General features: G+C 42.7%; 1 protein-coding gene across 1 annotated transcript in view; it reads left to right on the top strand.

The window, feature by feature from the left end:
* The first annotated feature begins 552 nt into the window (after positions 1-552).
* Positions 553-12961, top strand: part of LATS2 (large tumor suppressor kinase 2) — a 48673-nt gene continuing 36264 nt past the window's right edge. The window contains exons 1-2 of the mRNA XM_064717549.1: positions 553-738; positions 4835-5408. Of these exons, the coding sequence (XP_064573619.1) occupies positions 5070-5408 (339 nt within the window). The 5' untranslated portion in view covers positions 553-738; positions 4835-5069. The remainder of the gene's footprint in view (positions 739-4834; positions 5409-12961) is intronic.

The following is a 12961-nucleotide window of genomic DNA, read 5'->3' on the forward strand; positions in this document are numbered from 1 at the left end:
TGCCTGGTTAGTCCAGCATGGAAAGGAAACTGGTAGGAATAAGTTATCAGAACAGACCTTTCAATCTAAGTGAGTTTGGAGCATGGGGAAGAGCACTTCCAACCCACCTATCCTTCCCAGGGAAGCTGTGGATGCTTCATCCCTGGAAGTGTCCGAGGCCAGGTTGAATGGGGCTCTAAGCAATCTGGGTTAGTGGAAGGTGCCCTCCATGGGCAGGGAGTTGAAACTTGATGGCCTTTTAAGGTCCATTCCTACCCAATCTATTCCACGATTCTATCCCGGCTCATTTCGCCTCAACAAGTGGAGGCAGTGCCACCCTCTCCCGCCAGGACCCAGGGAGGAGCTGCTGTGACGCGGAGTGTGTTTTGTGAGGGGAAGCGGTGTCACTCCTGCCCGTACACTACGGACGGGCGCCCCGAGAGGGCCGGCGGGCGGAGGGCAGGCGGCCCCCGCCACCCCGGTCCCTGAGGGCGCGCCGGCCCTTCCCGCCCTGGAAGCCCCTCCCCCCGCTGGAATGCGCCGGGAGGGGAGTGGAATGACGCGGGCGCCGCGGGGTCACGTGGCGCGAATGGAATGCCAACAATGTAGCGAATGTCCCGACTGCGCCCCGCACTCGGCGCTCGGGACGGCCAAGGGGGAAGATGGAGAGCGGCCCGCGCCGCCGCGGCCGCCGCCGCTGCTGAGCCGCGCCGTGCCGACCCGCGGAGGGCGAGCGGCGGCGCCGGGCACCCCGGGGAGGTGAGCGGAGCGGGTGCGGGCGGCGCGGGCTCCCCCTCAGCTCCGGGTGGGAGCGCTCCCCATCCCCCAAAACTGCCCTGCGCGGAAAGGAAAGTCCTGTGGGGAAGCGGCGGGTGCGGGCGAGCGGAGCCGGGTCGGTTCTCGAAGCGGGAGCGAGCGTCCCGTGTGTGAGTCCCCCCGTGGGGGCGGCCCGGGCGCCCTGCCCGCACCCTCCGACATTTTCCGGACACTCGTGTGACAGCGCAGCGCAGCTCCGGCGGAGCGGGGTGGGGGTCCGCCTGCCCGAGGCCTCTGCCCCAGCTGGCCGGAGCTGCTAATAAATGGCCGGAGTTTATTTTGGGAGCTTTGTGCCCGCGAAAGGAGTGGGGGCAGAAGGGGCTCCTGGTGGCACGGGGTTGAAGGCGACCCGGCGGGGCAGACCCTGCGGGCTCGGTGCCGCAAGGAGCGAGGGCCCGGGCAGCGGGCAGGGCCCGCGGGGTCCCGTGTGGCTGCGGCGGGGCCCGCTGTTCCCAGTCAGCTGAAGGTCACTGCCAAAAGCCAGCAGCTCGCCACCCTCTCCGCTGCCTCGTGAGCGGAGTGCGTGTTGAAATAGCCCTTTCCTCGGGAAAGGCACTCGCCCAAGTGACGCAGAAAGGGCTCGTTTGGAGTGTCCGGGCTTTGCGGTCAGGCACTGCCGGGCTGCTGGAGGAAGGTGAGCTCTTCCCCAGAGCCCTGCGTTGGGCCGCTGCTTGTGGCTGGCAGTGGGACACGGGCACAGAATCACTTTTGGACAGTACTGTTAGCAGGAGAAGTGGAATCGTTTTAGGGAAAATCCCCTTTCCACTTTTCTTCACTTCCACAATGTGCCCACTTATAAAGAGAAGCACGGTTTGTATAATAATGAAATTCCTGAAACACTTCCCCGCCATTGTACACCTCCAATACGAGCTGAACAGTCCCCGCTTGCTTGAATTGGTGTTCTAAAAAAGCCCTCAGAGAGATACTTGTAAATTGAGAGAGACAAGGAAGTTGTAGCAGTTTCTTAAAACTTTACTCCTTCCTACACTGCAGCGATTTCAAGTTCAGCTCACTCCAGTGCCTGCACAGTTACAGGGAAACATCTCACCAGCTTGGGTGAGCTTTAGTTTCTTGCCTGTGTCCCAGCTCCACAGAGCCACTGCAGCCTGTTGGCGAATGAAGAAACAGGAGAGTGAATAGATAGTGCTGCTGGGAAAACAGACATCAACATATAATTTCAGTGTGTCATTGATCAATTGTTTGGTTGCTGACAGAGTAGCTATTGGTATTTCTCAAATGAAACAAAAGAATCAGTTACTCAAAAATTGTTTAACTTGATGTAATTAATGTTGCACCTGCTTGAAGTGTCCATTATCATGAAGGATAATGGACAAGCTTCTAATTAGTACAGAACATGTAACATTTTGGAAAAGACCTTAGGACTGTTCAGTCAGAATGGCTAACAACTCAAAAATAATTTCTTCTGATGGCAGGAAGGCTGTTGTTACATCCATGCTGCAGGCAGGGTGCAGATTAGAAGGATTTGAAATTATCCAAATCCAGATGTACAGTTAGAAATGCTTAGACAGAATGAGACACATTACATACCTTTTAAAGCATACAACCACTTTATGGGGGTTTTTTTCTGAAAAATGCAAATCACAGGAAGATATGAAAAAAGCCAGCAGCTTGTCTTTCCTTGTAAATCATCTGTAATATTTAATGTTCCTTTTTTTTTTTTTTCTTATCTTACATGTTTAGTTAAAAAAAAACCCCTGCAAAATATGAAACAGGTTTGCAGTTAGCTCCAATACTTAGTGCTGTTGCTGCTCTCATCCATACTGCCTGAACGACAGTATGGATGGTTTCTGGTTTAAGCAGCATTGTAAATGTAAGCTGAGGAAGTTGCCAGCTGGCTTGACCCAGCATCATTAGACTCGAGCTGAGGCTAAAGGTCACAGAAGTTCTTTATGTGAAGCATGTGTGTAAGTGGGAAAGCAGTCTTTTGCTGCAAAAAGGTGGGGGGCTTGCAAGCTCTCCCAGCGTGTCCCAGGCCTGAGGATTGGCACAAGGACTGAAAAGGAAGAACAACCCAGATGCCTAAACCAAGCCATATGGTGCCTGCTGCTGTCAGGAAAAGAAAGAAAATTATCAACCAATTAATTGCTCTGTATCTTCTAAGCACTAGCTAGTTATGATGCAATCCAAAGAAAGCTGCAATGCTATTGTATTTTATTTTTTACCAAGCCTGTGTGTTATCTTTTGCTATATTCTGTCCAAGTAGAAAAAAAACTCTTTTTGAGATCCTGCAGTTGCTTTTGTCTTCACTTGAGACAATGAAAGCTTGAACTGTTACTGACCAATAGCTGGTTTGTGGGAACATAAATATCTGGGTGAACAGCTTTAGCACTTCCCTTAAAACAATTGGCAAATGTTGCTGTCACTTCTCTGTGAGTTAGCTTTGCAGGGTATTCATGGAGAGTGGAGAATGGAGGAGCTCAAGACCTCAAACACATTATGGGTGTTTTTTAGTTAATGGAGCATTTAAATCCTAACAAAAAAAGGTTGACTCGGGTTAATCTCAAGCGATTAATCTGTGCTCCTGCATTTCAGTCTGGTGAAGCATCATAGAAGAGTCTGGGGTCTGACTGCAGTGTTGCATTTGAGACCTTGGTAGAGGAAAGCTAGAAGTGGACTCTGTCCTGATGAGGAAGTGATGGTGGGCTTCAGAGGTGAATGTGTCCTGATTCTGTTGGGCTTCACAGCAGAAAGCTGTTTGCTTGGCAGTGAGAAGTGATGGTGAATGCTTGGAAATTGTTGGTTTTTGGGAAGTGCTACAGCTATCACAGCAAAAAGAATTTTTAGTATGAGCATAGGAAAATAAAGAACAGTACTTCCCTGAGAAATCCTTTTCAGTGATAAATGTCCTGGGATCAAAAGTGAAGCACTTTTTAAAAAAATCCAATTGACCTCTGGGTACTGGAAGAAACATACAGTGTGTTACCATCCTCTGTATTTGCAATTTGGAAACAACTGAATGGAATTCTTCCCTTACCAGCAAGGAGTGCCATTCAGGAGTCACTTTGCAAGTGCAAATGGCAGCAGAAGAAGCCAACTTGCATAACCAGCATCAATAGCAAGGTTGCATTTCTGATGAGGCTGTCTTTTAATCCTGTTCCAAATGCACCATTATTCCATGATTGTGTTATGGTGATGCTTAAAGATTTAGTTAAGGCAGGGTTCTTGTTGTAACCTCTGCTGCACGGAGATCACAAGTTGTACAGTTGCTCAGCTGTGCTGCATAGGTGTTCTCTGCAGGAGAGCTGACGTGCAGCAGAGAACATAAAGCTGTCTCAAAGTCTTCTTTTTCTGTGTTGGGATGCTGTATGATCTGGTTCTTCATCTTCCACTCTTACTGTGTAGCTCCATTTACCCATCTTTTCCCTTTCTTCCCTATAAGGCACAGCTAATGAAATATCAATATACCCTTTCCCCTCTTCCTTGCAGTTCTGGTGAGCACTGCTGCCTTGGACTTTGCTAAGTTATTCACGTGGAAAGGCAAAATATCTTGTCTTTCTGTTATTTGCTTTGTTATTAAAATACTAGAAGTTGCTATGGTTAGAGTCATCAATATTTCCATTATAAATCTTTTTCATAAACTTCTGAAACTGTGCTCAGCTAGTGTAAAACAAACAAAATCTTAAGTGGGGGAAAAACATTTCATAAGCGTACTCTTCCCTATTTATGAAATAGGATAGGCTTGTCCAGAATTCAGTTATGCAATTGGATAGGAAACTTGCCACAATTAGGTACTGTAAAATTCTTAAATTATTTTTTTAAACCTTGGTTTTTAGGAGTTTTATTTTAATTTATTTTGAAGATTAGACTTACAAGAAAAATGAGTTATTTATTAATGTTGAGAAAATGTTCTAGAATCCTGCTGAAAACAGATAAAGTGAAAATCATTAAAGGGTATCCAACTGTGACAGCTTAAGAGGTTCAACTGATTCATTTTCACTTGATTAATTGTCATGCTGTCCCTTCAGAGGCATTTACAATATCTACTTAACTGAATGTACTTTCTGGTTTTTTTTTTCAGTCACTGTCAGTCTGCAAAATGATGATTCCACAGATTATCATTTTCCATAGGAAATGTGAAGATTGTGAGCTGAAGTAAAACATTGGCAGAAATCTCTTGAGAGAGTTTTGCCTTTTCTTCTTTGTGAAGGATTATGTTTACAAGAAATTGATACCATCAAGTGACACTTTTTGAAATAATTTAAAAGCAACAAAGAAAAAAGCTGTATTTATGCTCAGAGAAAACTGGATCAACAATGAGGCCAAAGACTTTTCCTGCTACGACGTATTCTGGAAACAGCAGACAAAGGTTGCAAGAGATTCGAGAAGGTTTAAAGCAGCCATCCAAATCTTCAGGTCAGGGACTGCCTATTGGAGCAGGCAGTGAAACTTCTCTGGACCCTAAGATTTTAATAGGGAAGGATGCTGCAAGGCAGCAGCAGATGAGACAAACACCCAAGTTTGGACCATATCAGAAAGCTCTGCGAGAAATCAGATATTCCCTGCTGCCCTTTGCTAATGAGTCCAGCACCACAGCAGCCGTGGAAGTCAACAGGCAGATGCTCCAGGAGCTGGTGAATGCAGGTTGTGATCAGGTATGTGTGAACTGGGAGGGAGGATTGGCACTGCTGTCAAAACAAGTTCATACTCTGGGCTGAAGAAAGGATTTTGATGGTGGCTGTCAAAATCCTGGAAATGCACCGATTCTTCTGGCAGTCATATTTCTCTATGGGCAACAGAACAGATGGACTTACTGGGGACAGATGTGACTAGTGTGGGGTTCGTTTGTGTTAAAGACAGTCATGGTCACCTCTAGGATTCTTCTGTGATTATTCTGTGGTTTCCCCAGTTGATAAATGAGACTGAAAAAAGTAGCTTGTCTTTTTTATTAGCTTTCTTTTCTTCTTTTTTCTTTTTTGTTTCTTCATTTTCCCTGCAATGCTTAGAAACAAGCCTTAGTTGTGAATAATAGGGTGCAATTATGTCTTGCACATCTAAGCCCAGCTCACTGTCAGAAAAAAACTGTAAGAAATTATAGACACAATATCTGGTATTTGAAGAATCTCTCTTGCTGCTGGCCAGAAGCAGGAGGGCTTGGATAGATGTTCAGCTGACTGCAGTGATTCTGTCCACACCTTTTCTTCTTTGCTTTCTCTGCTTCTATTAGGAGGTGGTAGCCCTGCTCAGATCAGAGACTTGGTGTAGAGATGCTTTTTATTTTTGTCATCCTGGGATTAATGCTAGAATATATTCTTAAGTCAAAGACTTTTCACATGGTGCAGAACACATTCTTTTTGTGTTGAGCTGCATTCATCTTGCTTGTGCTTCCATTGTTGGTGTCAGCTTTCACCCCTGTCCAGGAGTAGTTCAAAATTTTGCTTTTTAGAGAAAAAATGCTGGTTTGGGTTCAGATTCTGAGTGTTGTAGGAGCACTTTTTCCCCTGTACGATTGAATAGAAGTTGTTGACAAGCTGAAACATTTCCATTTATAGTCCTTGATACAAATTGGAGAGATTTAAAACCAAAGTGCATTCAGTGGCATTTCCTTGATTTCAAAACTTAGCCCCCATTCACTAATGGCAGAATGTGAGTCTCTTTACTCTCCTAGACTATATTCTGATTCTGTAAAACAAAACTAACATCAAGCATTATTATAAACAGTATAAGAGTATGCATTTCCCTGGAGCCATATAAATATTAATTAGTGCTGTTTCTATGCCAAAGAGTTTATGCTACACAAGATAATCAGAGCTAGAGTAGATTGCATATCTAATAAGTGCTGCAGAACATCTAAACACTTCCTAGTCCAGTGAACCAAGATGCTGTACTGAATTATTTAACTGGAGGATCTAAGGATTTTCTCTGATCTCTAGTACATCATGGAAACAGTGTTTTTTAGAACTCTAGCCTCTAAATTTCCCTAGCTGTTTAGGATGGGAACACTCCCTGTTCATATGAGCCAAGGTGAAATGAGCACAGCTGGATTCTGGATTGGAAATGCACATTTGGTAGGTTACAGGGACAAATCGTTCACACATAGAACTTGGCTTGTTGGGCTGAAATCTTGGAAAGTACTTTGAGCACACCACAGCACAGAAATGTTAAGCCAATGTATAAACCAGAAATACCTGAACACCTGTTAAAATGTCTTGGTATTCAAAGCAGTGCAATGAAGTATGTGTGTAAATTTTTTTATATATTCAGCTATTTTGACTTCAATGTTCATACAATGGTATTGCTGCTTCTTGAGCATTGAACTCAGTTCTGACTCTGATGTGGAGATTTTTGCTCCTTAAATTTTGCTCACATTTTTGGTTGGGCTTTTTTTTGCCCCTCCTCATTGACCATGATTCTTCCATCCTCCCATTTGTTGTTTCTCCCTAGCTATGACTTGTTGCCTGGCAATGGCACTATTGGGCCTATTCTTTAGGTGTGTTTGGCACTCAGGTCTGTGCTTAACCAGGGTCACATTTGGCTAAGGTCCAAATAGAGGTTTCAAGACTGGAATCCTGTGAATAAAAGTGCTGAGTTTCCTAAGGTGAGTCCAGACCACATAAAGATTCACTGTCCTGGAGGGTGTGAATGAGTGGAGCTTCTTGAGATGATGTGAATGTTATCTGACCTTGGAGATGGCATAGTGTGGGGTGACAGACCTGATTACTGCCTCTAGATGCTTCTCTTCCCCCTGGTGCCTGAGCTGTTCTGAATCAGACGCTGAACTCTTTTGTATCATGATGTGTTTTAAATCAGTGATCCCAAGCTGCTCTGTCCCTGCTTGTGAATCACAGCCTTTGAATGCCTGCCACACTACAGACTACATCTTCTGTAGTCCTCTGGGCAGCCACAGGACTGATTTACCAGAGAAGTGAAGGCAGCTTCAGTTTCTTTGGGGATGTTTTTATTTACCTCTGAACCCAGTGCTTGTGTGAGGTTGGTAAGTGGGCATTGAAGCCCACAGCCAAGCTTCCCCTTTCAAAAGCCATGAGAAGCTGTTTTGAGGTTAAGGATTTCAGTCCATGAACAGCTAATGTTCTGCTTGAGCCTTCCACTAGAGCAAGCCTGCAGAATACAACATTTTACTCCTCCTGATCCTGCTTCATGGTACACAAATCACCTGTTCAGGTGCTGCAAGCATCCTGAAGTGTCTGGCAGTTTGTCATAAGCTTTATTCATGAGCATTCTAGGAGGCTGTGAAGAAGGAGTAGAGGGCTGTAACACTCAGTTTGATCTGATTGGAACTCCATTTTCCAGCTGGGTTTGGGCTGATGATTTTTGGTGTCCTGGATGGAGCACTGAATATTAACACTAACCTTGTGGGAAATGTGGTGAACACCATGCAAGGATCAGGATTCTTCTTCAGTCTGTTTATTAAGTCACAATTTTGGCTTTTGGAAGGGTGAAGGGAAGTAGTGACAATTAAAATGAAAATAATTTTAGAGGCTAGAAAAAGGATACTTCTAGCTCCACGTATCTGTAGCATGGATAGATTTTAAAAACAACCATTTTACATCCTACTAGAGATGTTGCTTACTGGGGTTTGCACCTCCCTGTTCTGCCTAAAGTGACTCTTAAGTTTTAAAGATTAAATAGAAATTAGTTTTATTAAATAAAAAGGAAACATAACATTTTATTACTTTACTCTTTTTCTGTGAAGTCCCACACAGCCAGGAGGTTCATTATAAACCACTTGATGGACTTAACAAGTATATGAAATGCAGTGTAATTCATGAAGTAAATATCAAATTCTCATGTCTTTTGGTTGCAGTCAGCATAGGTGTTACATAGGAAAACAGACTTTTTTTTTTTTTAATTGGTTAGGAAGTTGCCAGTATTTTTTTAAATGACCTGTTTTCTTCCAGAAAGATTTCTATTTTTCAGCCATTGTGTAGTTTTTGGTTTTATAGTGAAATCTCATCCCCTAAACCTAATGGGGACTTCACTGTTCACCTGAAAGAAGCCACGATTACATAATTTCTTGTTTTTAAGAGATAGAAACCAAAATAACACGCATAATTAGTCATTGTTTTTCTGAAACAAATGGAGCAACTTATCTGTTGTTTGCTTAAGTCATCTTTTCAACAGTAATTATTTAGTGAGTTTCAATCAAAAATAATTAGTGCAGCCTAAATAGTTTTGAAACTCACAGAGCATGACTGTAAAAGACCAGACCTTTTTCTTTGTAAAAGCTTGAAACCAAAAGCACACCTAATATGCCATTCTTTAGTAAATAGAAGTCCTTGGGCTTGGAAGTATAACTTGCAGTCACTGTAGGGGGACAAGAGTGTGGGGTATCTGTCCTGTGGGCTGGTAAACCACTGGAATCACCTGGGGCAACTGGGTGGTGTTTGGGGTGTGGTGGTAAAAGCAGCTGCTGTTGTGGACTGAGTGTTTCTAATGAATAGATGCAATTGAGTGTATGATCAGTGGCATTCCAACAACCTGAATGGGCTGTACTGTACTTACTGTACTTCCTTAGAGCATAAACAGCCACGGACATTGTAATTTAGATTGGGCTGCAGCAGTTCCAGATGAACTGTGGAATGTTACACACTTGTCACTTTTGTGGGCTTTTTTTTTCTTTCCCTCAAGCAAACTTTCTTTTGAGCAAAGGGTGCCTTTTCTGGGTGAAGATTTCTAGACATGGTTTGTTTGGGCAGCTATTTTTAAGAAAAAATCATGTTTTAGGAGTTTTTACAGGCTACTTACTGCCAGTAACATGCTATCTGATGTACAGCTATGAATATGTGAAGTGGGGAAGTTCTTATGTTTCATTTTCTCCAGAGGCTTTTATAAATATCTGGAGTAAAACATGTGCCCTCCCCGTGCCAATATCAGGATATTTTGAAGGGCAAGATCTTTCCACTAATTGTAGTGTCTTTCAATAAAATGGAATGGTGTCTGTGGAATGGTGTAATGATGTGTGTAAGAATATCAAATTGACTACTTTGTCGTCAGTGTTATGCTGAATTAATGAGATTCAGTTTGTAGAAGTGGGGTGGGGGTTTTGGCTGCTTTATTTTTTTTTCCCCTTAAATTCCTCATTGCATTCCAGGATTCTTTCAGTCTCTTCATCATGGCTTGCCTTCTTTTTATTGAACACGTTTGGCAAAGATTCTACCCTGATTTGGGAATGCTGATTGGTTTCAGGTTTTGAGAATGGGGGATAAAGTATTTCTCTCAATTTGAACAAATATTTGCAGTTCTTTAAGTGAGGGAAATTCTGTTGTGCCACATAGAGCTTGGGCAAAAAGTCCTTTTTCTTGCATTTAGCATGCATAACTAGTATTCTGTTCTTCCTGTTCTGTATAGGTCATGCTTGTCCACCTATGATCCATGTGCCATCAAGAAGTGTGTTACTGAGCAGTAGGACTTTTCACCATAATGTTGGAGTGATGACAGGAAGCAGATACAGTGTAGAGTTTTGTTCTGATAACAGACTTGCTGAAGCTTTGCTGTAGTAAAATATCTGTTGTGATGTATTTGTTAAGAGGACATGTCCAAAGAGACAGCTTGCCTTCAAGATGAAGGACAGCAAAAATTGTAATAGCAGGGAAGAGAACTAATTTCGTAACACTGGCCTGTCCTGTAACAAAATTTTGTGTTTGCTTGAATAAACTTTACCTGTGTTAGGAGTTTTGCCTGCCCAGCTATTTACCAAAACCTCAAGGATGAACATCTTAGTCATCTTCTGGATGTTTTCAGTCCAGATTGTTTGGTTAATGAAAAATGACTGAGCTGTTACAAGATTGCCTGGCTTATTCCGTGGGACATACTTTAAAGGTGAGGATCACAGAATATTTTGAATTGGAAGGAGTTCACAGGGATCATCAGGTCCAGCCCTTCAGTGAGTAGCGCATACAGGGATCCAACCTGCGCCCTTGGTGTTGTTAGCGCCGTGCTCTCACCAGCTGAGCTAATGTGGTGCAAGTCATTACAAGCTGTGCTGCTTGTAGAAGTATTTTGGGTTACAGGGAGGAAAAAAGGGATGTTCAAATGAGGGCACTCACTGCTGAATGCAGGAGAAAGGTTTTATTTTAGCAACTGAAATAGATCTGATAATTCAGGCCAGCAGTCTCTTGGGTGTTCCATTTGCAATCCACCATTTGAAAGTAAGTTGTTCACTCTGCCTTCTCTTTACTAGGTGTATTGAGGGCTTGTTTCATAACCTTTTCCTACACTTTTTTCTTTCTAACCCCCCTTTTTGGTTTCAGTCTTTCTGAGAGATTTCCAGTGTAATGCAATGTTCTTCCATCAAAGCATGTAACAGAATGTGTTTCCTCACTAATATGCCTGAGGTTAGCAACTTAAGTCATTTGAGTTCTTCAGAAAAAAAGTGAGTCATAGCTTTCCAGGGGCTGAAAGCAGGAGGTGGAGATTGCTCTTCAGCTGATAGCTTCTGACACCTCTCTCTCCTAAGCCCTTTCTCTTGTCTCCAGTCTTCCTATGTTTCTGTCACTTCTTGATGCTACTGCCTTAGTGAGCATACTTAGATTCTCTGTGTCAGGACACAACTCCCTCAATGTATTTGAGAAGGTGCTCTTAGTGTTGTTCTGTGTGAGCATGGCTTGGAATATGCTTGTCCTGCAGAAGGAAGAAAAGTATTTTCCCTTGAGTTTTTGTGGTGGTGGAAATATTTATTAACAGTTGTAAATGATTGTGTGTTCTCCTTCGCATGACAGCATTTGGCAGCTGGGCAGTAATATTGTACTGAAGAAGAATATTTTCAACTCTGCCCTTAATTCTTGTTAGTCTTTTTTCTTTTTTATTAAACTGTAGAATAAATTACATCGTGGTAGTAGGATTGTGTTTGAAATGACAGGACAGGAATCAGATGCTTGACTTCAGCTGTAGATAAGTGTGAATCTTGAGTTATCTTAAACTTTCATACTCCTCATACGAGATAAACATTCTAGAAGCTTGGGAGTTAATGTAAAAATATAAAATTGTATCTTGCTATAACAGGGTACTGGATTAACTTGCACTGGATACTTAAACTATATTTATTAAAGTTTAATTGCCAGTAGAATTTTGAGCTATGGATTTTATTTTTTTTTTTTGTGAGAAAGGAAATGACTTCTTCACAGTCACTAAAAAATCTGCATAAGCATTTACTTCAGTGTCTGAATAAAAAGTCCTTGTGACCAAAGGTGAAGATTGCCATTATTATTCTAACAGGAAGCTGATATCACAATAGTAGTAGGGTGTAACAGTTCCTTTTGCATTTTTTATGTTGTTCTCAGCCTAAATCTCTGCTACTCTTTCAGCTTTAGTATCTCAAAGGAATCAATGTGATTTTATATTTTATACTGAGACTGAAAAATAGCATCTCTGCATTGGAAGGGGAATGTGGGGTGGTTTTTGCTGGTCTGTGGGGGTTCTTTTCTTTCTTAAAGAAATTAAATGGCACTTAGAGATTCAGCGGAAGGACTTGATACAAGACTTTTGCATGCTGTTGTCTTTAGGGGTAGGTCAAGGTGTGCATTACGAACTCAATTGAACCTAGGAATGTTTTTTAGTAGTTACCAAACTAATTACAAGCTTATGTTAAAGCTGCTAATTAAATATCAGTACAATGAAAATAAAAATTCCTTGCTATTCATGTGATACTCAGGTATGTGCCATACTTCTGTGGAGTGATGTTTTTAAAAAACTATTTTCTTTTTCCTAAAGCATGGGCAAATAGACATAAAATAACATACAATTACATTTGTTTTTCCTCAGTTTTTTCTTGCTGTAGCCCCATCTCAAGCAGACCACAGCTTGTTGGTGCTCCCATGGGCCCAGCATTCAAATTCTGCTTGGCAGCTGCTTGCAGTGTGAACTCCTATAGAATGTCTATGTGCCATGTGTGTTTCCATGTGTCCCCCTAATCTTCCATAAATCAGGTTTCAGTACTTGCACTCTTTACTTCTTGGGTGCTGCCTGTCTGACTTGCAAATGCTTGCATGCAGTGCTGTCTGAAGGAGGTGAAGAGAGATGTAAAGGAGCCCTTCAAATCTTTTTACTTGGTGGTGCCAGCTGCTGTTTTTATCATGTAGTGGATATGTCCATTAATTCCCCACCATTGCCTTGAATCACTCTTAAGAAACAGCTGGTTAGACCCAGGTTTCCTTTCTTTGACCTTGGCAAGAATTCTGAGTGGATTACA

The sequence above is a fragment of the Zonotrichia leucophrys genome, chromosome 1, assembly GCF_028769735.1.
Source record: "Zonotrichia leucophrys gambelii isolate GWCS_2022_RI chromosome 1, RI_Zleu_2.0, whole genome shotgun sequence".
Lineage (NCBI taxonomy): Eukaryota > Metazoa > Chordata > Aves > Passeriformes > Passerellidae > Zonotrichia > Zonotrichia leucophrys.